The sequence below is a fragment of the Eleutherodactylus coqui genome, chromosome 3 (genome assembly GCF_035609145.1).
Source record: "Eleutherodactylus coqui strain aEleCoq1 chromosome 3, aEleCoq1.hap1, whole genome shotgun sequence".
Classification (NCBI taxonomy): Eukaryota; Metazoa; Chordata; class Amphibia; order Anura; family Eleutherodactylidae; genus Eleutherodactylus; species Eleutherodactylus coqui.
This window is the reverse complement of record NC_089839.1, coordinates 29,186,967-29,213,127: the sequence shown is the minus strand read 5'-3', so window position 1 is coordinate 29,213,127 and position 26,161 is coordinate 29,186,967. Positions and strand designations below refer to the sequence as shown.

The 26,161-nt window shown below is 44.0% G+C and overlaps 2 protein-coding genes across 2 annotated transcripts in view; one reads left to right on the top strand and one right to left on the bottom strand.

The window, feature by feature from the left end:
- LOC136620111 (uncharacterized) overlaps nt 1-26,161 on the bottom strand; it is a 534,467-nt gene that overhangs the window by 310,609 nt on the left and 197,697 nt on the right.
- Nucleotides 6,716-26,161, top strand: part of LOC136619661 (zinc finger protein 721-like) — a 30,446-nt gene continuing 11,000 nt past the window's right edge. Inside the window, exons 1-8 of the mRNA XM_066594426.1 lie at nt 6,716-6,779; nt 7,878-8,020; nt 8,132-8,299; nt 8,383-8,506; nt 8,620-8,717; nt 9,353-9,410; nt 13,965-15,126; nt 18,554-18,560. Coding sequence (XP_066450523.1) covers nt 6,758-6,779; nt 7,878-8,020; nt 8,132-8,299; nt 8,383-8,506; nt 8,620-8,717; nt 9,353-9,410; nt 13,965-15,126; nt 18,554-18,560 — 1,782 coding nt within the window. The 5' untranslated portion in view covers nt 6,716-6,757. The remainder of the gene's footprint in view (nt 6,780-7,877; nt 8,021-8,131; nt 8,300-8,382; nt 8,507-8,619; nt 8,718-9,352; nt 9,411-13,964; nt 15,127-18,553; nt 18,561-26,161) is intronic.

Sequence of the window (26,161 nt, the reverse complement as noted above, 5' to 3'; positions counted from 1 at the left end):
AAAAATAAAAAAGTTATTGCGCGCACAAAATGACCGCAGAAAATAATGGAAAAAAATTAAATGTCTTTGAAAAAAAAAGAGAAGTATAGTAAAAAAAAAAAGCTATACAAGTTTGGTATCGTAGTAATCGTACCGACCCATAGAATAAAGTTATCAGGTCGCTTTTGTTGCCGTTTGTGCGCCGTAGAAACAAGACGCACTAAAAATGGCGAAATGTCGAGGTTTTTTTCATTATACTCCACTTAGAATTTTTTTAAAGTTTTTCAGTACATTACATAGTACTTTCAATAGCACCATTGAAAAATACAACTCGTCCCGCAAAAAACAAGCCCTCATACAGCGACGTAGATGGATAAATAAAGAAGTTACGATTTTTTGGAAGTGGGGAGGAAAAAACGAAAATGGAAAAAGAAAAAGGGGCCGCGTCATTAAGGGGTTAATTGCGAGATTCACTGAGACAGCAGCGGCACTGCGATGCGTGGTGACATCACCTATCTCTGGTGGAATGCGGAAGCAGGCTCATAACCTGAGTTTTTGCTCTTAAATCAAATAAGGGACAGAGCCTGTTCGCAAGTCAAGAAGCTCCCAAGCTGAGGCACTCGCAAGCCAAGGTAAGACTGTACTACTCTTTTAGTATAATTACCATAAGGCCTCATGTCCACGGGGAAAATCAGATCCGCTGCAGATTCTCCATGGAGAATCTGCAGCGGGTCCCTCCTGCCCCGCGGACATGAGCGCCGAAAATAACAATAAATCAGAATTAACTCACCTCCCATCCGCTCCGTTTCTTCTCTTCACCGCGGCGTCATCTTCTCTGCCTCGCGGCCGGATCTTCTTTCTTCGGCTCGGCGGAAGCTCATGATGACGTCGGTGACGTGCCCCGCGCATGCGCCGGCCCGAAGCAAAATGATCCGGCCGCGACTGAGAGAAGATGGCGCCGCGGAGAAGAGAAGAAACGGAGCGGGTGAGTAAATCCCGATTTTGGTCTCCCGCGGATCCAGACGGCTTCCATAGGCTTCAATAGAAGCTCGCAGGAGCCGTCCCCGCGGGAGACCCGCATGAAAATGGAGCATGGTCCGGATTTTTTCATGCTCCATTTTTTTTAAAATCCTTTTTATTGACCATCCGCGGGTATTTATCTACCCCGCGGGTGGTCAATGCATCCCTATGGGGTGCGGATCCGCGGGCAGGAGAAGAGTTAAAATCCGCTGCGGATTTTAATTCTTATTTTGCCCGTGGACATGAGCCCTAAGCCCCGAATCAGGGTTTTTCCAGTTTGATATAATCACAAAACTGTATTTAACCTAAGAGGAACAGACCATTCTTTTTTTTGACTTGTCTTCTTTCACTGACTGATCATTTACTAATTAGGCCTATTGCATGTTGAGTACGTTTGGTACCCTTGTCCTCCTCAAGACTGGGTATCTTCCCATCTTGTTATACCGAGTGTGTGGCTTTTAGTGTTATTTGTGTATGTCTATGTCAGTCTGAGCCCCGTATGTTTTAACAAGTTAGTAATAAAGATTATATTTTAACCGTCTATACTGTGAAGGGGTTAAAGAGAGAGTACACTGTTTCTGCTCCAGTGAATCCCGTTCAAGGACTTTACATCCACAGGATCCTTTTTGGCTGAATCTTTTTAATCAATCAAAAATGCAACAAGAGAAAAGCCACACAATAAAGAGTGTGCACACCCATGAAAAAGGTTAGATTTTATTACCCAGCACAAAAACATGGCCAAATATTTAAACAAAATAGTGATAATGGAAAATATTCAGGGAGCTCCCTGACAAAATAGAGTCCGTATCTGAGTGATTGTCTGCATGCTGAGGAGTGTAGTGCTTCTACTTGTTCTTTTCTTTTTGTTTTTGCATTAGTATATTAGTGAGTACATGGCCACTTTTTTGATTTTTTTTTTGTATGTCCCCTTTTACTGTGATTTGTAAAGCATATGAGTCAAGACAGCAATGGGATAAATTAACAAGAAATTCCAAAGGAGCTCCATATACACAGTGTTTACCAGGGCCAGTGTTAGACAAAGTGTCCCCCTGGGCAAAACTGGCAATGTTTTTCACCACTAGGGGTGACGATCTGCAATGTTTCACCCTCCCCCCCCCCCCCATGTCCATCACACCAGCAGTGGGGGCAGTTGGCCGAACCACAGCAGAGGCAGTATTGAGGCACTCACCTGAGGTCTCCAGATAGGAACACGGCCATCATCAGTGCCCAAACTAAACCTACATTCGTCACTGAAGACAACCTGGTTTTACTCTATAGCAGTCCAGTTGCGTTGTTTCTGACACCAATGCAAATGGAGCAGATGGTGCGTGTCAAAGGTAGTACACGTAATGGGCACTGTGAGACCAAAATCACTTCAGCCAAAAACCTGGAAATGGTTTTGACTGACATAGGGCCTGTAAAGATAGTGCCACCTCTCTCTGGATGGCCGACAAAGAAAAAGTTGGAGCTGCTCATGCTTGTTGGACAATCAGACGATCTTCTCTACTGGTGGTCTGTTGAGGATGTCCTGAACCCGGTCACCTTGTGTTCATACCCTCATACATCCACTGGTCCCAATACTTCCTGTCTAGTCAGAACGACCCAGGTGGAGGACAATTTGTCGATATGACCCTCCAGCATTCCAATAATGCGCACCCTCAAACTCTGTTAACTGGGCGAAATCTCTTTGCATCGTAGAGGCGTCTACTGATTAATAAACTCTACACAAGCAGATTGCTGCTCAGTCGGAGGTGTTTACAGCTGACAATTATTTTTTATCAATATGGCCGGAAAAAAATAAATACTAGCACTGCGGAATTTCCTCAACAATTCCAGTAGTGGAATGTCCGCAGTGTTTACTGTATGTGTAAAGTTGGCCTTAGAGTTCAAATAAGCAAATCCCACCTGAGACACTACCAGCCTTGAATAGATGACCAGGTCTTGCTGGGGTGGCTGGTTGCTGGTCTGCGCTGGGCCATGTCACTCATTACTTGCTGCTGGGTGCAGGCCTAGCTGCAGGCAACATAAGAGAAGATCAGATTAGAGAGGGACAGAGGTGGAGTAAACAATAGTGCCTGCTTTTTTTTTCCCACTGAAGGCCCGCTGAGGAGAGGATTTGCCCGGAGGAGCTCCGGCTGCCCGTTCAAGGACCCAAGACATCCAGCCCGCCCCAGGTGTCAATGGCCCCCAGTAAGCCCTGCATGACTCTCACCTACCCACGGGGAGTAGAAAGAGGTCTTTTAAATTCGAAGGGGACAAGCGCTCCAGATTAGGCCTACCACTGCCCGAGAAGCCCAAGGCTAAAGTTCCGCCACAGCACCTGGAAGTGACCGTGGCTGCAGCCCCACCCATGACCGTCAACAAGGGCAGCCCCAGAGGACCCGGCTGGAAGACAGACCCGGCCCGCTGCTGACCCGTCATAGAGACAAGGGAAGCAGACCAAGAGAGTGCTGGCTGGCCCGGGGAGAGCCACCACTGCAACTGCACCAAAAACTCCCAACAGTACTCAGGAGTAGCAGCACTGCTTCCCCCAACCAGCAGAACAAGAGAGGGGGAACCTGGGGCGCCACCAGCAACAATAGTGCCTGTATACTGCTGCTCTGCTGGGTACATCCTGATACCTCCAGGCCGCCAGTGTATCATGTGATGAGCAGCATGGCCTACAGGAGGGACTAGTCGGTAGAGGATCATTGTAGGGGCTCACCTGTTCAGACAACACAATTCCTTGCTCCATAGTTATATTCCTCTGCTCAAACAAGGAAACAAGCTAAACTGTAAGTGCCCACCCCCGGACTCCACCTCCTCCCTTCAGTCAGGGTGTTTGTCCAACTGTAATGTCTCTCACATTATGACCCTTAGTTGGGAAGGCACCGGGCGGGCCGCTGGCACTCTCATTTGTATACACAGGGCTGGCTGCATGTAGTTACTTGTCACCAGCTCTGTATATAATGAAAAATAGCAGCTGGCCCACAGAGCGCTCGGCCCATCGGGAATTTTCCCAATGTAATAAATGGCCAATTTGTGCCGATTATGTTCCTAGTTTATATATTCCTTGTGAACAGGTTCTTTAAAGAAGATAATGAAATACTTCTCATGGCTCGTTCTCATGAGGGGCCTAATCATGCAAAAAAATCGTAGCTAACTCTCAGAGGCGTAACTTGAAGCTCCCGGCCCCCGATGCAAAATTTATAACAGAGCCCCCAATTATAATGCTTTAGTCATAGTACTGGGCTTCCTGTATGGAAAAGAGAAGCCTTATGGGGCCCCTAAGGCTCGTAGGCCCGGGCGCAACCGCATCCCCTATAGTTACGCCCCTGCTAACTCTGCAAAAGATTGTGTGAATGAAAGATTTTCCTCCATTGAGCCCCGAGCTTCATTAGCATTTAAATTGCCTATTCACACAATCTGTGGCTTGTTGCAGAAAAAAATGCCCTGCTGTTCGGAATTCCCTTGATTGGTAGAAATCCTTCTAATGACTTGTAATATGTAAAATACAGGCACCTGTCTTTCTTTCCAAGCATTGGATGCTACTAAATTCCCTCCCCCTTCCTTTTTTTCCAGCTCCCACAGGGATCTATGGACACTCATATCAAGACCTATATTTTCACGCGTTACGTAATTTCAGTCACTTATGTCCTATCTTTTTTTTCTTAACAATAGTTTTTATTGAAAGTTTTCCAATATCTAAAAGAATATAACAGTAAGAAAAGTTATACAGGCGTATTATGGATGAGTTATCAGTATATTATCTGGCTAGGCTGAAGATAACAAGGTTAGGGTGTTCCAGTATAACCAGATTCTTATTTCCCTTATCCTGTTATATTTCTCATAGAAGCGATTTACCAATATCAATGGTCTGACCACAGCCAAGATATAGGCCAAGAGGGGAGAAGGAGGGAGGGGGGATGTTCCAGAGGTGAGGGGTTCTTCTCTCTCGTGGTAGCAACCCAGAGGAAGGGGGAGCTGTAAGACTGTGTTTTGGGTATTGTATTTATACAGAGGTTGGTGAGCCTCATAATCTATCTATGGGGTCCAAACACTCAGAAATCTATCATACTTAAAATCTATTCGAGGTTTGTTTTTCATTAAGTCCAAGGAAGCCTTTCGCCAGGAGTCAGCAATAGTTTGTCTTGGTGCTAAAAAGAAGAACAAGATTAGCTTTCTGGAGGATAGGGATATATTTTTCATCTGCTTATATACAGCAGGGTTTCCCATGAGGTTACTGAATACATTAGAAATATGTCCTAATCTAGAGTCTTTTGACGAGGGCAGGACCTCTATGAAAAGCTTTGGTTCATTTATTGAAAGAATTAAAGCCCTGAACATTATTCAAAATATTTTAGAGCAATGGGGATATGTGAGGAGCTATAGAAGATGGTTATCCGGGGTCTCCCACCCCGAGAGAGAAGAAGGGAGAGGGGTGAGAGGAAGGTAGCGTGGGGAGGGTATGAAAAAGATGGCTATCATATAAATTTAACATTTAAGACAGTGTAAATAACTTGTATGATGAGTGCTGCTGTGGTGGTCATAACAGCAACATCTAGCGGGATCGACACACCGCGGTTGTGCCAAAGAGGAACTATTGATTTAAGCAAGAAATGGAGGAGAGGGGGCTCCAGTGTAAGGAGAGGGGTTGGAAGAAAAGAGAGATAAGGGAAGGAGTAGGAAGGGAACAAAAAAAGTTTTAAAAAAAGGAGGGAGAAAGAGTTAGGGAAGGAGAGCAAGACAATGCCGAAAAGTTCCTCAGCCCAGCAGAAAAAAGAAAATGTGGTTCAACTTTGAAACATCTTCAACACAATGATCGATCAATGAGTACCAAATATTAGATAATTCACTTTAACAGGGCAATGATTTTTCTTATGTAGTTTAAGGACACCCACCTACAACAGAAGCCATGCTGTTGAGCTGAATGCAACTATAATATTTGTTCCGTTAGTACCACGAGGCAATGGGATCTGACTATAAAGGTACTTGTTCACCGAAACATAGGGCTAGTGCATAGGAGTTGGGGTGGCCCAGATGAATGAGGAGATGTAGCTGGTGGATATAATAACCCTGATGGCCAACCTGTACAGGGATGTAGGGTACCATCACCAGTCAGTGTCTCGCATTATTCTAAGAAGAGTCCCTTTGGGGTTCATATGTCCAGATTAGAGGGTTCTTTCTAAAACTAAGACTTATTATTAAAGAATCTCCGGGATGAGGGGGGGAAGGGGTCTAGAGGGTCGCTATGGATGTGGAGAGCCTGGTTCTTGGAATGGTTGCTAGAATTGTAGTTCTTTAAGTAGTATCGGGCTCCCTTCAGGGATATGATGGCATATATTTTGACTATAAAGGCAACTGCCAGCCTTAATGAGAAGTTCTCCTATATTGGGTGTTGGATCGCGGTTAGACAGGACTGTTATTGTTCACGTTCGTTCGTTTGAATGATAATTATTATAATAGTTCCATCTAAAAGCCCCTCAAGTACAACCATTCCAGCGTTATCACCGCATAAAGGGTCAGAGGTCAGAACTGAGAGATGAAGCCGCGTCACCAAGGCCAAAACTAGCTGCGGGGGAATGGAGGCTGCGCCTGGTAGAAGCCCCTGCAGCCCCCTCACCTCACTACTGGGCTGCCTACATTATAGCCGGGCTGGTAGTGATGTCATAGGAAGGGGTGGGGCCTCCAGGATGGGAGATGGTAAAGGACCTATGATGATGTCATGACCATGTGACCAGTCACATGTGTGGGAGTAGTTTCTTGAAGTTCTCTCCTGATGATGTCAGCAGGTAGTAGAGGTGTGTGCGCTGCATGAGTCTGTGCATTGGGCTGTATGACGGTCAGTCCAGGTCAGTTAGAGGTAACCGTCCGTGTGTCAGTACTGCGGCGACTGCATTTATCTCCTACCGTTAGTTGCGCCTCGGATACCAGTTTGTCAGATGTGGAATGAATCGCATATTGGAGAAATAGATAACATCCCGCTTCTTCATGGCTGATCTTTGCTGCGGATGTTTTGCTGTGATGGTCCGGAGGTATTTTGGTCCTCCAGCTGCACCGTAGTTATTGCAGACAATGTGCAGAACTGATATTAGTTGCAGTTCCATCACTGGTGGTTACAGTTCTTGGATGGGGTGTATTATTAGGGGGTTATGTGCTCTGACCGCCCTCGTCGGGGCTCCCATGTACACTGCCTGCCTAATACTGTGTATACACGGCCGCCCCGCCCCGTATACAGCCAGCTGCAATGTTCTGTATCTTCTGACATCATTCTGTCGTTTCCAGCAGGCAGTTTTCCAAATATCTTTGAATACTTAAAGGGGTTTTCCAGGCGGCGCCAACTGTCAGTGTCGGGATACTCCGACACCCGTAGCTGCAGGAGGACCTCTTATTGACATCAGTGAGCCCTGCACCTGCAGTTACAAGCGCCGTCCACTATACATGGATCGGAGCACGCAGCTTCCGCTCCAACCCCATTGTATCCTGGCTCTGACCGACAGCGCTGCTGGGAAAACCTCTTTTAAGTTGAGCAACAACCGGAGCGCCATCTTCTAATCTGGACTGATAGAAATGTTAGACAGTGGAAAGGGATTTCCTGCAGAACAGATCATATTGGAAACTGCAGCTCCTGCTTATGTCTTGCAGGATCAGGGCATTACTTCAGGGTAAGGGGGAGAGTTATAGTGTCCTGGAAGATGAGAACTGGCTGCTGTATGTGGTGCCCTGCAGTGTATCCTGTGTGACCCTGTACTCACTATATAACAGGGGGATAATGGACTAATATATCATATTATGGTCAGTAATCTGTAAATAAGACATCTCCATTGTACACTGTCACTAATCATCTATAATCCCCTAGTAGTGAGACCCTTCATGGAAGATGTTCTTGTCTTCCTCAGGTTCATTAGGTACAGGACTCTCACAAATAAAGACGATGGTCCTTTCCATCACTGACCAACCAAGGATGGAGAAGGACAGAGACCACATGGCTGCCCGGATATTAGACCTCACCCTGGAGATCATCTACTGGATAACTGGGGAGGTGAGTGCTTCACATGATGTCACTCTTATCTCTAGTAATAAACAGGGGAATGACGGGAAAGGTGAAGGATTCTTAGCCTCCATGTAGTGATCATTGTCTCACCATCCACAGGATTACACAGTAGTGAAGAAGTGGTCTGGTGAGTGTGCGACCCCTCGTGTGTCAGGGGGACGGAGTCGGACCCAGAGCCCCATCACCGAGCCTTCACCTCATTCACTGATACATGAGCAGAAGATCCTAGAACTTACCCACAGGATCACTGAGCTGCTGACCGGAGAGGTGAGCGCTGCTGGGAATGGGGGGCATTATATAATACAGCCAAGGAAGGAGTCTGGAGGATGACAGTATATTGTGTGTGTCAGGTTCCTATAAGGTGTCAGGATGTCACTGTCTATTTCTCCATGGAGGAGTGGGAGTATTTAGAAGGACACAAGGATCTGTACAAGGAGGTCATGATGGAGGATCAGCAGCCCCTCACATCACCGGGTAAGAGGAGACCTTCCTTTATTGTAGAGGACAGTTTTGAGGGTCGGCTAGTCTCGCCATCATCTGATCATCAGATATATAATGTATTCGGTCTCTCTGGTTATTTCCCATAGATGGATCCTGTCAGAAAAATCTCCATGAGAGATGTCCCAGTCCTCTATATTCCCAGGATTGTCCAGAGGAAGAGGAACATGTCCCACTGGATCATCAGGTAGATGAAGCTGAGAATTCTGCAAATCTTCTACAGACTGATGAATGAAGATTTTTACTACCCAAGTCAATGTGTTTTTTAATTTTTACCTTTTACCTGAAACAACATTTAATTTTCATGCACATTAGAATGAAATGTGCAGCGATGGGGGCAGACAGAAACATGTAAGCTGCTTCACGGGCCGCTCTGTCCGACAAACCATGGCGATTAGTATGTGAGGAGCTACAATCACCAACTGGATCAGTCTCTGTCTGTTGGAGCTCCAGAGTCTTTTTGTGGTAAATTAGAGCTCAGTTTTGTATCTTCTGACAAACTATTTAGGACAACTGATTTATTGGCAGCGACATATTTGAGAGCGCAAGCAGTGCTGTTTAATTCTGTATTTATATTGGTGCTATGGTAGGCGGCACCGCCCATTTGTGGCACTCCACTTTATTGGATACACCCAGACAGTACTGCCAATGTTTTGTAATATTTGATCCTTGGTTGAATGTTGATCAAGTTTGATCCCCACTTGAGCAGATCCTTCTCCTTTCAGGGCAGATTGGTTCCTGTCGTCGAGGGGTTTTCCATCTCTGTCAGGATATAAGATAATGTGGGGCCTTTTACTTCTTTGTCATCTCTTTACTTTGCAGGAAAGTTCTGGTGGAGCGATGAGTGGCCTCCATAATCCCACATCAGTGTCAGTGAAAGGTAAGAGAGTTTCATCATCCTTACATAGAAAGGCAATGTGCTGATGACTCGCTTCTTAAAATATATATGTGCCAACCTTCTCCTTCTTAAAGGACACTTTGTTTAAATTGTCCATGGACCAGAGCAAGACAAATGACTTCCTGATTCTGGCAAAATCTTTACAAAAAACATTGTATACAAAGAAATAGTTCATTGCTGATAACAGATCTGTAAATAAAAAGAAACAAGCAAAACACTAAAAAATTTTTATGAAAAAGATCATAAAAAAACACAAACAATAAACACTATGGGACTACATGCAGAAGAGTGTCTGGAACGGAGGTGGGCAGGTGTTACTGACACAGCCGGGCGTACTGCTGTATGCTAGTTATGTAATTCCCATAGAAGTGCTGCTCTGTTTCCAGACCTTCTGAGATGTAGAAATAGCATAGCTGCTGTGCTGTTTATGTGACTCCAATTCACGTCCATTGAAGTTACAATAATCTGAAGATTCAGTCCAGCACCAGCATTCTTAAAAAAAAAGCGAAATACTCCTTTATTGAAAATACATCAAAAATTCCCATGTGCACAGGAATAAAAAAACAAGTTTATACCTTCTGGCTGTCATTAAGCTTTACTCATAGCATGGCATCACATTGCAAATCAAAGCGTTAAATAATTCATAAGGAGAAATATCCAAAACAAAAAATCCGTGCTCACATGATACATTTTAAAGGGGATCAATTAAACCAAATTTAGTAGGTGCTGAAAGGTATGTTTAATGTATACAGAACAATAAGTAGTAAACTTAAAAGTATATATAATAAAAATGCAACGCGTTTCGGCCATACTATGTTGCCTTTCTCAAGGCATACTGACATAAGCTGTGTTTAAATAGAAGTAACAGGACATTATTTAGAACACATGACACAAACCAGGGGGGGGGGATTAGGGGAGGCGGGGATATTTAACTGCCTTTTTTTTTCCATTTTCGTTTTTTTCCTCCCTCCCCCCACTTAAAAAATTGTAACTCCTTTATTTATCCATCGACGTCACTCTGAGGGCTTGTTTTTTGCAGGCCGAGTTGTATTTTTCAATGGTGCTATTCAACCCCTTGAGTGGCACGCCCGGAAATTTTCCGGGACGAGCTCCACTGCTCATAGCGACATAGCCCGGAAGATTTCCGGGCTATGTATCACTATGGGAGCTGCAGAGCACACTGCCACAAGCTGTGACAGTGTGCTCTGCCTGCACAGACCCACAGAGAGCAGTGCAAGGGCTTTGAAAAACCAGCAGAAGATATTGCCGATATGCCGGCAATCTTCTGCTTGTTTTCAGGTTGCCATAGAGACCATCGGCTTGTCAGAAGCAAGCCGATGGTCTCTGTGGCAGGGAGAGCTTGGTGCTTGGCTGTCAGAGGACAGCTAGGTGCCAGCTCTTACAGCAGAGATCAGAGAAAACCTCCGATCTCTGCTGTGTTAACCCTTTACATGCTGCAGTCTATGTGACTGCAGAATGTAAAGGGCTGTCACTGCAGCATGTAAAGGGCTGTCAACATCGGACCCCCGGAATGTGATCAGGGGTCCTGATGGGTCCCTGTGGAAGTCCCCTAAAGGGACAAAAAAAAAATTAAAAAAATTATTAAAAAAATTATAAAAACACTTGTCTCCTTTTACTTTGTAAAAAATCAAAAATACAATCACACATGTGGTATCCATGCGTCGTAATGACCCAGAGAAGGAAGTTAATACATTATTTAACCCCTTAATGACATGGCCCCTTATTTTCTTTTTTCCCAATTTCTTTTTTTCCTCCCCCCTGTTTAAAAAATCACAACTTGTCCCGCAAAAAACAAGCCCTTATATGGCCATGTCAATGGAAAAATGAAAAAGTTATGGCTCTTGAGACGCAACTGCAAAATTAGTTGAAATTCAATGATTAGACCATTTTAAAAAACCTGCCCTGGTGGGCACAACAGGGTGGTAGGAAACCCGCCACTCAAGGGGTTAATGTACCATATAATGTACTGAAAAACTTTTAAAAAATTTGAAGTGGAGTAAAAAAAAAAACAACCTCTTTCAGTGTGTCTTGTTTTTACGAAGCACAGACTGCAACAAAAATGACATAAGTTTATTCTATAGGTCAGTACGATTACTACGATAGCAAACTTACAGAGTTTTTTTTTTTTGCCGTACTACTTTTATTTTTTTTCAGAGATCTTTAATTTTTTAAAATACTTTTCTGCCGCCATCTTCTGCGCACAACTTAACTTTTAATACTTTTTTTTTCACAATTACTAAAACTTTATATTAGTTTTACGTTTTTTTTTTAGCTCCTCTAGGGGACCACAACTAGCGATGCTTCTATCGCTAATGCAGTATGATGTAATGCCATAGAATTATGTCAGACTGCCTGTCAGATTGCAGTATATTAAGCCACCCCAAGGGGACGGCTTGATAGACAGTCTGTTAAGGCAGCCCTTGGGCCTTTCAGAAGTCCCCCGGCTGCCTTGACACACACACGTTTCCCCCAAACATCATTCAGGGGATTTAAATGCTGCTGTAAGAATTAAAGGGTTAGTAGCCTCGATCGGCCACACGGCTGATTGCGAATATTGCCCGTGGGTGTCAGCTGTAATAAACAGCTGACAGCAGTGCTGTATGAAGACAGGTCGCTCCGCGATCTTTCTTCATACATACCCCAACGCTTCAGGACGTAAATTTATGCCCTGCAGCAGGAAGTGGTTAAAATACAATAAGCACCTTAATAATAAATAAAAGCCACATTTTAGAAAAGGAAACGGTAATTTAACCATCACTTAAATCTTTACCATTTACCAAAAACTGCAATTTTTGGATTGGTCCTGCTGCTCTCCTACTGCTTGGATGCCCATGTGCACAAAAATTGTATTTTTTCTGCATATCAGGGCTTTGGGGGTGACTACAGCCCCTTTTCTTTGGGTTGGTCATTCGTGCCGAGTGAGTTCTCCTATTTTATTCAACTACCTACTGGATGATTAACACGCTCTAGGCATGCCAAACCCTGACCACCTATCGAGGAGTAGAAAATAAAAATAAGCTGCAGTAATCCTGGGGCCTATATCGGATCCCAAAATACTGATTAAGTTTCTCTCTGTACTCAAATAATTAGAGAAATGAAGCTAGGTATCTGGCTGGTATATACCACAATTACAAGCCTACCTAGTCCTGACCCCAAAACTCCTAGCAAGAGGACCAAAAACAAAAAAATAAGGACAAAGCAAAACCTCCAGCCCAGTTGGTAGGCTGGAGATCAATGGAGCCGCCAGTCTTAATTTCTCCTTATATGGCTCCTGGTGGGCACACCCATTTGGGGTGTGTTACCATAGTCATATTAGCCACGAATGCTCCTCAAGCATCTCTGCTGTGTAGTGCATGAACTGACCCATTTCTCATCCGCGGCCCCATGATGCGCTGGCGTCATGACACTGTGATGTGACACGCATACGAACTCCTTATCCCCCCAAAAATATGTGGAACCACCTTTTTTACAATTACAGATGCAGGTCCCTTGAGGTTTGTTTCTATAAGCTCAGCAGATCTTGATACTCGGATTTTTACCCATTTTCCATGTAAAAGTCTTCCAATTGCTTCCAATTAGATGGTTGCATTAGTGTTCAGCAGTTTTCAAGTCATGCTGTAGATCCTTAATTTAATTGAGGTCTAGGCTGTTTCTTTTTACACCCCTCTAGTATAGCTTTGGAAGCATTTATAGGGTCTTTGTCCTACTGGGACAGGGGTGCACGACTCCAGTCCTCAAGGGACCCCCAACAGGTTATGTTTTCAGGATATCCTATAGTAAGTACATCTGTTGCAGTGTCTGAGGCTCTGACAATTACATCACCTGTGTAATACTGAGGAAATCCAGAAAACATGACCTGTTGGTCTGCCTTGAGGATTGGAGTTGTACACCCCTGTGCTGGAAGGTGAACCTCTCTTTTAGACTCGCTTCTCTGGCAGACTAAAGCAGGTCTACCTTAAGCGTTGTCTTGTATATAAAGCCATCAATTTTTCCTTCACTTACGAACAAATTTCCATGCCACATCCATGATGTTGCTACTACCATGCTTTCTGCCATACCTAGCATTTAACATCATGGCCAGAGATCCTTCTTCCATGTGTTGAGGGAGTCTGTCATATGTGGCTTTTTTCTGGACCTTATTCCATAAAGCTTAGCTCTGTGAAGTGGTCCTAGGGGACATACCTCTATGGAATTTGCCAAAAAAATGTAACCATTGTTGTCTATTAACATTGTAATATATCATAGTATATGGTCTATAGAGAAACACCTGTCACTACCTCTACTAGGAATTAGTTTATGGAAACTCATAAACCCTACAATGTGTTTATGAGTACTTTGGTCTTCCATTACTACAAGTACATGGGCTTTATATAAATCATATGTTATGCTGCTATCTTGCAAGCCAATTTTCCTTTATATTTCCTTGCTTCCTATTATCTTAATAAAGCTTGATTGCTTAATAAAAACTCAATTGTTTAGTTTTGGAAAATAAGACATTTTTGCTTTCTTCTCCAGCCGAAGATTGGATAAGAGGCTCCCCTGGACATCTCGATGTATCTCTATATCAGGAAGTAGAGGATTACACCACACAAATAAATTCAATAACTCCTAATGTACCCTTAGTGCTTCAGACTAGCAATCTATTCTGCAATGCAGCTGGTCACAATCAACCCTCATCTAACCAATCGCTGAATAACAAACATGGACCTGTTTATGGGCAAGGGGAACTAGCACAATATCTTAGCAATGAAAGGCCATTTTCATGTTTAGAAGGTGGGAATAGTTTTAGCCCGAAATCAATTCTTCTTGAACATCAGAGAAGTCACACAGGAGAGAAGCCATTTTCATGTTCAGAATGTGGGAAATGTTTTAGAGAAAAATCGCATCTTGTGGAACATCTAAGAATTCACACAGGGGAAAAGCCATTTTCATGTTTAGTCTGTGGGAAATGTTTTAGCCGGAAAGCAAGTCTTCGTACACATCAGAGAACTTACACAGTGGCGAAGCCCTTTTCATGTCCTGAATGTGGTAAATGTTTTATTTGGAAATCACAACTAGTGACGCATCTAAGAACTCACACAGGAGAGAAGCCATTTTCGTGTCCTGAATGTGAGAAATGTTTTAGTTGGAAATCACATCTTGTGGGACATCTAAGAACTCACACAGGGGAGAAATTTTCATGTTCAGAATGTGGGAAATGTTTTAATTGGAAATCAGATCTCGTTAATCATCAGAGAATGCACACAGGGGAGAAGCCATTTTCATGTTCAGAATGTGGGAAAAGTTTTAGTTGGAAATCACATCTTGTGGGACATCTAAGAACTCACACAGGAGAGGGATTTTCATGTTCAGAATGTGGGAAATGTTTTAATTGGAATTCAGATCTTGTTAATCATCAGAGAATGCACACAGGGGAGAAGCCATTTTCATGTTCAGAATGTGGGAAAAGTTGTAGCCAAAAATCTGATCTTGTTAAACATATGAAAACTCACATACAGGAGAGGCCTTTTTTATGTTCAGAATGTGGGAAATCTTTTAGACAAAAATCTGATGTTGTTAAGCATATGAGAACTCACACAAAGAAGCCATATTTATGTTCAGCCTGTGGAAAAAGTTTTAAGCAAAAATCCAATTTTTTTAACCATCAGAACGAACACAGGAGAGAAGCCATTTTCATGTCCTGAATGTGGGAAATGTTATAGTTGAAACCAAATCTTGTAAAATATCAGTGAACTCACCCAGCACTCAGGGTGCATTCACACTAACGTATATCGGCTCGGTTTTCACGCCGAGCCGATATACTTTGTCCGGGTGTGCAGGGGGGGAGGATGGAAGAGCCAGAAGCAGGAACTGAGGCTCCCGCCCCCTCTCTGCCTCCTCTCCGCCCCTCTGCACTATTTGCAATGAGAGGAGGCGGGATTGGGGGCGGGGCTAAGGTCTGGGAATTAGCCCCGTCCCTGTCCCGCCTCTCCCCATTGCAAATAGTGCAGAGGGGCGAAGAGGAGGCAGAGAGGGGGCGGGAGCACAGTTCCTGGCCCTGGCTCTTCCATCCTCCCCCCCTGCACACGAGGACAACGTATATCGGCTCGGCGTGAAAACCGAGCCGATATACGTTCGTGTGAATGCACCCTCATTCATCATTGCATAGATTTCAATTGATGTTGAAATCATCATTTTGCAGGATACTGAACCCACCCGTGCTACAATTGGTCCACCCACACAATTAGTCCACCTCCATGAGCTTACACCATTGACAAATGACAGAGAGGATTGATTTCTCCATGCTGCTTATACCAAATTCTGACTTTTCCACCACCATAGTGCAAAAGGAGTCTGGATTCATCTGACCAATGTTTTTCCTCTGCCCAGTGACCTAATTTTTAGCTCTTTTGCACACTTGAGGTTTTTTTTCTCCTAAACAACGACTCTCAAACTGGTCATCTCCTGTTCTAGCCCATCAGTGTTCAGCAACCATGAGGTGTGTTTTTGGACACTTAACATACGTCCGCACCTAGGTATGAGCAAAAACACGCATGAACTCAGCTGCGTGCTTGTTGTCAATGGAGCCGCGGCTGCTGCCGGTGGCTCCATTGAAAACAATGCTCTGCCAGCCCTCTGCATTGTTTTTCATGGAAGGGCTTTACATATAAGCCCTTCCCTGAAAAAGAAACCTTTTGTGCAAAACACCATGACCCCCGCGGGCATGAAGAACACATCTGCAACATGCAGATGTTTCCTTCACCCCCGCTAGTTTAAAGAATTCCCTGCTGCTACATCTGCCACATCTGTGGTAGATGCAGCAAAGGGAATTCTTCAATTCTCAACCGCAGCTATCACACATGACAGCTGCAGTAAAGAATCCTGCTGCCGGCATCCCGTCAATAGCTCTTCAGGCTGAAAAGCCATTTAAAAAAGTGTATTTAAAAAAAAAAATACTCGCCTCCCTTCAGCTGCCGGGGCTCAGCCGCGACTTCTCGTCCCCGGCTCCATAGTTCTGAGCTATCAGCCGGGGATTTAAAATCCCTGGCTGCTGATAGCTTGGCAGCACTACAGAGACGGGGACAGCGGCAGAAGTCGCCGCTGAGCCCCCACAGCTGTCAATGGCTTTACAGGGAAGGGCTTCATAAGCCCTTCCCTGAAAAGCCTTTTAAAATAGTGAAAAAAAAAATACTCACCTGCCGGGGCTCAGACGGCTTCTGCCGCTGTCCCCGTCTCTGTAGCTCCTAGCTATCAGCAGCCGGGGATTTACAATCCCCGCCTGCTGGTAGCTCAAATTGTGATTGGCTCAGCGCTTCAGCCAATCACAATCAGAGCTACCATCAGGCGGGGATTTTAAATCCCCGGCTGCTGATGGCTCAGCAGCGCTACAGAGCCGAGGACAGCGGCAGAAGTCACCGCTGAGCCCCGGCAATTCAGGAAAGGGCTTCATAAACCCTTCCCTGAAAAGCCCTTTAAAATAGTGTCCAAGCCAAAAAAATTATAATCACCTGCCGGGGCTCAGCAGCGGCTTCTGCAGCTGTCCCCGGCTCTGTAGCTCTCAGCCATCAGCAGCCGGGATTTAAAATCCCCGCCTGCTGGTAGCTCTGATTGTGATTGGCTGAACTGCTCAGCCAATCACAATCAGAGCTACCAGCAGTCGGTGATTTTAAATCCCCGGCTGCTGATAGCTCAGTACTACAGAGTCGGGGACAGCGGCAGAAGTCGCCGCTGAGCCCTGGCAGCCGTGAATGGATTTTCAGGGAAGGGCTTTATCCCTTTGTTTCCTTCATCCCCACTAGTTAAAAGAATTCCCTGCTGCTACATCTGCTGCATCTGCCACAGATGGAATTATTTAATTCTCTACCGCAGCTGTCACACATGTCAGCTGCGGTGGAGGATTCTGCTGCCGGCAATTGATTTCAGGGAAGGGCTTTAAATATAAGCCCTTCCCTGAAAATCATTCGGGGAGAGCTGCCTGTGATTGACTGAGCACCTCAGTCAGGGGACAGCAGGAGAAGACGCTGCTGAGCCCCGACAGCTGAAGCAAGGTGAGTATCCTTTTTTTTTTTTAAACCACTTTTACTTGATTTTCAGGAAAGGGCTTATATTTAAAGCCCTTTCCTGAAATCAATTGCTGCCAGCAGAATCCTGTCACACATGTCAGCTACGGTAGAGAATTGAAGAATTCCTTTCCTGCATCTGTCACAGATGTGGCAAATGTAGCAGCAGGGAATTCTCTTAACAAGCGGGGATGAAGGAAACATCTGCTGCATGCGGCAGATGTGTTCTTCATCCCCCCGGGGTCACGGCAGCGGCGGACAGGTAAGTATATATTTTTTTACACTCAAATTTTTATATGTAAAGCTCTTTCCTGAAAAACAATTCAGTGGTGCCAGCAGACCATTGTCTTCAATGGAGCCGCCAGTAGCAGCGGCGCAGTTGAAGAGAATGGCTGCATTTAAAATTTTTTTTTTACACAAAAAATTTTTTTTTTCAGGGAGGAGCTTATATGTAAAGCCCTTTCCTGAAAAAGAATGCAGGGAGTCGGCAGACCATTGTTTTCAATGGAGCCGCCGGCAGCAGCCGCGGCTCCATTGAAAACAATGCGTGCATTCCCTATGGTGCACGCATGTCCTATCTTTGCAGGCACGCACCTGCAAAGTACGGACATGTGCACACACCAAAGGGAATGCATTGTTGTAAATACAAGCGTGTTTTTGTGCATGCATATGTATGCACAAAAACACGCTCTTGTGAACCCACCCATAAGGTGGAGCATCAACATTGTATTTGACTGCAAATTTCTAAACTCTGCTGTCAGAATGGTTCTTGACATCCTCCTCGGACTCTTTCAAGGAGTTTACATCCACAGGATCCTTTTTTGCTGAATCTTTTCAATCATGTTGAAATGCAAAAGAGAGAAAAGCCACGCAATAAAGAGCGTGCGCAGCCATGAAAAAGGTTAGATTTTATTAACCAGCACAAAAACATAGCCAATTTACACAAAATAGTGATAATAGAAAATATTCAGGGAGTTCTCTGACAAAATAGTCTGTATCTGATTGGTTGAGTGCATGCTGAGGAATGTGGTGCTTCTAACTATTATTTTTTCTTTTTTGCATTAGTATATTGGTGAGTACATGGCCACTTTTTGTGATTTTTATATTTTTTGTATGTCCCCTTTTACTATGATTTGTAAAGTATATGAGTCAAGACAGCCCTGGGATAAATTAATAAGAAATTCCAAAGTAGCTCTATATACACAGTGGGCCGGTGTTAGACAAAGTGGGCCCCTGGGCAAAACTGAAAATGGGACCCTGACACTTAAATACTCTACCAGCACAATGTTACATTAAGTTTAGGAAGCGGTGTGCTCAACCTCGTCCAAGGGGCAATGCTAGTGTATTGGGACAAAAGAGACAACTAATGTACATGTATATATAATGTATATATAATATACAGTTGTTATCAATTATCACCATACAGCGATTAAATATTACCACCACACTATTAGTGAACAATTGACACTATATAACTACCAATAATGCCAAGACCAAAATAACACTGCCACACTGTGACTTCTACCATTACCGCCACATAGTAATTTTATCAGAACATAAGCGATGTAGGGAGAGGAGAGGGAAACGCAGCTTGATAAAAATGCAAATGAGAGGCTGTGCTGCAAAAAAATGAGCCCTCACAACAGCTATGAAAAAATGTAAAAAAGTTATGGCTGAACGAAAATATTTCTGTTTTCCAAAAGTATTTCATTTTTTAAGAGTAGAACAGCAAAAAAACTTATAATATAAGTTAAATATAAATTTTGTATCATCGCAATCGTACTGACCCACAGAATACAGTTATGTTATTTTTGCTTCAGCGTGTATGCCGTAGAAACAAGCTGCCCCTCCTACCCCCACCCCCACCCCCCAAAAAAAACATGGGTGACTTTCATTTTTTTTTCATTTAACTTCCCTTGAAATTTTTGATTAATTTTTCCAGTACATTATACTGTACATTAAATAGTATCATAGAAAAATACAACTTTTTTTTGAAAGTGGAGAGTAAAAAAACAGAAAAAAAGGGCAGCGACCTAAAGGGGTTAATGAGTTTATTCATATGAGTGATTTTTCACTTGGACGGAGAGTCTGAGATAGAAAACTGGAGCGGGTCGCACTTTTGGGCGATATTGCCCATTATTTTTTTTAAATGAACAAAAAAATAGCATCTTACTAGCATGCGAGTGCGAAAACTCATCTCACTTGCATTAAAAAAAACCAAAAAACGTTTAGGAGTGCGATATCGCACCCGACTGTTTGAATACATCCTAACAGTAACAATGTCCTTGTCACCCATACCAACCAATCACAGCAGAGCACTGATTGGTTGCTATGGCAACAGGGATAGTCTTACTGTTAGTTCTGATAAATGTGGCCCTGTATGTACTGTGTATACATCTTCTTCCTGTACACACATATTGGAGCACTAGTATAAAAAAAGAGATGCAGTGGCATAAATAAAATGACACGCTGGTGACCCCCTAACACAAATTTAGAAACCATAAAACATTCACATCCCTTATCAGTGGACTATTTATGTATTTAGCCCCTTATATATCTTGTACTAGTATTATTAACAGGCACTATGTCTGTGCCTGTTCATATGTATGTATAAATGCATGCTTCTTCAGATCTACTCCATAAGTCTGAGGAAGTACCATGCTTTGTTTGAAAGCTCACTATAACATGATGTATTTTCGTTAGCCACTAAAAGGTATCATATCTACAAGATTACTTGGTTTCTCTTGCTGAGAACAAACACATTTAAAACGACACACACAACAGTTCTGTACCATTTTACTTATGCTTCTGGACACAGGTTCTCATGCAACAAGATGGACTATTAATCAGTGGACTATTTACGTATTTACTCCTCTACTTATCTTGTACTGGTATTATTTCAAGTGTAAATCAATCACTTCATGTCTGTGCTTTTTCATCCTGTTATGACATTGATTTAAGTGCAAATTAATCACACTATGTCTGTGCCCCTTCATATGTATGTATAAATGCATGCGCTTCAGAGCTACTCCATAAGCTTGAGTAAGAATCCTGCATAAGTTTGAAAGCTCATTATAACATCATGTATTTTTGTTGGCCATTAAAAGGTATCATATCTACAAGATTACTTGGTTTCTCTTGCTGAGAACAAACAAATTTAAAACGACACACACAACATTTCTGTACTATTTTACTGATGGACACAGATTCTCATGCAGCAAGATGAGTCTGGTGGGAGGAGCCCCGCACACACAAGGTCACAGTGTGCTCATGGGAATTGTTGTTTGTAGTACCTCAAAGCTCCAGGACCACCCACAGAAGTGTTTTAAAGGGCCAGCGTTGCTAGAGCAGAAAGAGGAGGTTAGTGAATGTACATTTATTGTGCAAGTAAAATGTTATGATAATTTCAGCAACTTTACTGCCAAATGGAAATTTGGCACAACCCCTTTAAACTTTACTGCAGAATAAATAAAAACTAGTAATTATTAGGAAATTATAATACCAGTGTTCCTGGTGGCACATCATACAATCTCCAAAATTAGCCCCCCACTCCACACTATGCTTTTTCACCCCTGACCCCTTTCATATTTTCTAGCTAAAAATGATAGGGGTTTGCTGGGCATTTAACCCCTTGCAGTACTGATGAACTATCCTCAGGCCAGGTCATCAGTAGCTGATCGGCGGGCGTCCACTGTTGGGGATTCTCAGCTATCACCTGATCTCAGTCCTCACACTCATTGCAGCAGGGCCGGACATCCGCATTGGGGTCAGAGCAAGAAGCGTAATAGAAGGCTTTACTCTGACTCAAAGCAATCAGAACTATACCTTCTATAGCACTTCTGGCACTGAAGCCTATGCGGATGGAGCTGTTAACCTTCAGCCTGCTGCAGTAAGCATGGCGGCTGAGATCAAGTGATCGCCAGGGGTCCTGAGCAGCGGATCCCAGCCAATAGAGCTACTGATGACCTGTTCTGAGGTCATCAGTACTGCAATGGGTTAAATGCCCATTAAAGCTCTTTAGGGTGTTTCTAAAATTAGGAGCTACAGTATAATAATTAGAGAGTGGTTTCATCACAGTTGCGCAAACTGATCACAAAATATTTGGCACTGAAGTCTGTAGGTCAAAAATTTATTTCCAACAAACAGCTGGGGGGTTAAAATGCTCACTACACCCCGGGATGAATTCTTGGAGGGTGGTAGTTTCCAAAATGGGGTCTTTCTGTGAAGGGCGGCTTCTTCTTATATCTTGAGGCCTCTGAAAACCTAAAATGGTCGGTGAAAATATCACATAAAAAATGCCCTGAAATCCATAATGTGCTCCTACATTTCTGAGGCCGTGCTGGAGAATTCCTCATGCGCTTGAAGCCATTGGTACTTGAGGTTTACTGGTAATTGCCCGACTGAACTTGTTAGCTCGTTCGTTTATACCGGTAGATACATCGTTGCCTCGTTCAAATGAGAAACGTTCATTCTTTCATAGTCGCTGTATAAATGAATGAGGCATAAAGCAAGCGCTGTTTGACCCTTAATGACGCGGCCCTTTCTTTTTTCCATTTTCGTTTTTTCCTCCCCCCTTTTAAAAAATCGCAACTCCTTTATTTTTCCATTGACCTAGCTGTATGAGGGCTTGTTTTTGTGGGAAAAAGTTGTAGTTTTCAATGGTGCTATTTATTGTACCATATAATGTACTGAAAAGCTTTTTAAAAATTCTAAGTGGAGTAAAATGAAAAGTAAATGACATTCCGCCAGTTTTTAGTGCGTCTTGTTTCTACGGCGCATAAACTGCAACAAAAATGACATGATAGTTTTATAAGTATGGGAATAAGTGTAGCTCTTGGTTAGCGAGGGCATTGAACCCAAGGGATAGCCATTCTTACATCTTTGCACTGAACTCGACAGAAAAGGGGAAGTTCATACATGCGACAAACAGTATTCTCAAGTGTTTTAAAAAGTACTACAGTAAGCTATATAATATTAAGAGGGTTTCAGAAGGATCCGCAGGGGATAATATAGTGGGCATTGACCAATATTTAGATTTGCTCTGACGCCTATTCCCTCAGAAAGTGCTGAGCTTTTAGAATACGATTTTCTGGATCAAGAGGTATTAGATGAAATTCGGGGCCTGAAAATAGGGAAAAGCCCTGGGCCTGATGGTTTTACTCGCAGGTTTTATAAAACTTGCGGGGATCTTATTGTCTCTATTCTGGGCAAGGCCTTTAATGCGGTCCCGGGTAGCTGCCCTTTTCTGCACCAGGCATTACAAGCCATCATCACCGTTATCCCAAAGACAGGTAGAGACTAGGGATGAGCGAGTATACTCGCTAAAGCACTACTCACTCGAGTAATGTGCTTTAGACGAGTATCTCCCTGCTCGTCCCTGAAGATACGGGGGCCGGCGCGGGGCGGGGAGCTGCGGGGGAGAGCGGGGAGGAATGGAGGAGAGATCTGTCTCTCCCGCCCGCTCTCCTCTGCTTCCCGCCGCAACTCACCTGTCAGCTGCGGCGGCTCCCGAATCTTCAGGGACCAGCAGGAAGATACTCGTCTAAAGCACATTACTCGAGTGAGTAGTGCCTTAGCGAGTATACTCGCTCATCCCTAGTAGAGACCCAATGTCTTGTGGGAATTACCGGCCAATCTCCTTACTTAATGTCAACACGAAGATATATGCAAGGACAATAGCTACTCATCTACAATCTGTTGTCCCTGAGATCATCCATAGAGACCAGATGGGCTTTGTCCCGGGCCGTGAGGCCAGAGACAACGCCAGCAGGACATTTTCATTGATAGGAAGAGCACAGGAATTAAAAAGCTCCTTATGCCTTCTATCATTCAATGGCGAAAAGGTGTTTGACCGAGTTAGCTGGGCATTTCTAGACACTGAGGAAAATAGGGCTAGGCAGCAGATTTATAAGCTCTGTATGATAACCCCACAGCTCAGGTTCGAGTAAATGCGAAACTATGTAGACCAATCAACATAAGGAATGGTATGAGGCAGAGATGCCCACTCTCCCCAACCTTATATGTCTTGGTCATGGAGTCATTAGCTAATGTCTTGAGGGAAAACAAAGACATTCAAGGTTATAGAACAGCTCGAAATGAACACAAGGTGGCCTCGTTTGCTGATGATTTCCTGGTTTATATCACTAACCCCAGCCAGGCTCTGTTCGCTATATTACAAGAGTTCGACATGTATAGTCTGGCCAGTAATTTTAAAATTAATCTGCGCAAATCTGAAATCCTAAGCATTACACTTCCAACATCAGAAATTCAGCAACTCAAACCATTGTTCTCCCTAAATGATCTCATCAGATACTTAGGGGTTAACCTGTCCCCTGACCCAGGGAAATGGTTCGATCTGAACTACGAGCGCATATACTCATCCATTGTAAAGGACTTTGAGAGGTGGTGTCTGCTGACCCTCTCGTGGTTCCCTTCCTAAACTACTTTATCTTTTTCAAACACTGCCCTTACAGATTTCAAGAAATTATTTCCTTAAATTGAGAAAGGCGGTGACACATTTCAGTTACAGATTGCTGACCCAGCGGAAGTATAGGGGAGGGGCCGGACTGCCTGATCTGCTTCTTTACTATAGGTTCGCGATATATTAAGCTATTCTAGACATAGTTCATGGGGGGGGGGGTCTTCCAAACTGTGGGTGGAGTTGGAGCAAAACTCCATTCCGGGCCAGGCTCAGGGACTCTTCTGGTTTAGGTGAGGATTGGGTCGTAGGGGTATCAGGGTTTTCCCCTTCTTAGATTAGTTTCCAAAGATTTGGGATGGCTTCGCAGCCCGGGGTGACTTGTTGGCTATTCCAAGCCCGGTGACTCCTTCGATGGGGAACCCCGACTTCCCTTAGCAAAATGGGACTACCTTTGCTGAATAAACTGAGGTCTCTATTACCTAGAGTTTGGGATCTGTTCGGTGAGTGGGGACTGATATCATTGAGTGCAATTCTGGTGGAGGGGTGGCCTGTGACCAATGCATGGTACCAATATCTACAGATACGCCATTTAATTCGAGATCTGGGACCGATATTAGACTTAACCACACCACTTACCCCTTTCGAAGAGCTCTGTGTTGTCTCTAGTCATTCGGCGAGTGAGATCTCTGTGGTCTACTCTATCTTGGTAGCCGGGGGGGCGGGACTAGGAAGGTGGAAGCCAGAGGGCTTGGGAAAAGAAGCTTGAATGCTCTTTGTCAGACGATGAGTGGGCTAAGACCTTGCTCCTGGCTCACAAGATGTCTGCATTAGGTACTGACCGAGAGCTGAATTACAAACTTGTCACAAGGTCGCATTGCACCCCGGCACGTCTGGCTGAGCTTCAACCGGGTACTTCTGACTTGTCTTAGAGAGGTTTGGGAGGGAGAGTTATGTTTACACACGTGGTCATGTCCGCAAATCTGTGGACTCTGCAGGGAGACCAAGGTCCTATACAACGCCTTGAATCGGGGCTCTCTGTCCTTTTCCACCAAAATTGCTGTTATCAATCCTGCAGGGGCCCATCGGCACCAGTAAGAGGAATATTTTAAGATTTTTTCTCCTTGCCATGAGACTGGTGATACCACAGCTATGGAGATGTCAGATACCTCCATCGTCTTTGAATTGGGTGTTGACGCTGGATGAAATCGGCCGCATGGAGGAACTAAGGCTAGGGACGATGACAAATATTTGGTTTATCATTCCACTTCGGAGGCATGGCTGGAGTTCCTTGTGTTGGCAGGACATGAACAGTGGCTGGCAAATGGGGTTCTGACCACTCATTAGTATGTTTTGGGTAATTTGCTTACACTAGTGAGGCTCTTTATTTTCTTCTCTTGCTTTCTTTTCTTACTCTTTTCCCCTCCTCTTTTTTATTCTTACTTTCCTTTACTACCCTATTACTCATCTTTTCCTCCCACCTAGCTGTCTCTTCCATCCCTCCCCTCTACTGCCTCCCCACTGCCCCCGTTTTCTCTATGTACTTAAACCTTACCTCCTTGGGAGATTCCCCCCAGGGATCGCTTTTGGTGGCAAAATGGCTTACAAAGGTTTATAAGGATAGATATTCACTTGATGTATAGATACTAAAGGTACAATTGTGATTTAGATTTGAAATTGAATTCCGTTACTCTGTACCTGATTGCAGCTATTGCCCATGGGTGTCAGCTGTAATAAACAGCTGACGCCCGCGCTGTATGAAGAGAGGTCGCCCTGCAATCTCTCTTCATACATACCCCGACACTGCAGGACGTAAATGTACATCCTGGAGCAGGAAGCAGCTTAAATGCACAATTAGCGAACGAGCCAAATATGGTTTTTATGCTGCAGAAAATAAACGACAAATAAAAAGTGCAGATTCTCATTGGTCGTCGGCTCGCGGTTAGACAGAACTGTTATCGTTCATATTCGTCCGTTTGAACGATAATTATTAAAATAATTCCATTTAAAAGCCCCTCAAGTAAAAACATTCCAGCATTATCACCACATAAAGGGCCAGTGGTCAGAACTGAGAGATAAAGCTGCTTCACCAAGGCCAAAACTAGCTGCGCGGGAATGGAGGCTGCGCCTGGTAGAAGCCCCTGCAGCCCCCTCACCTCACTACTGGGCTGCCTACATTATAGCCGGGCTGGTAGTGATGTCACAGGAAGGGGCGGGGCCTCCAGGATTACAGAATGGGAGATAATAATCTTTAT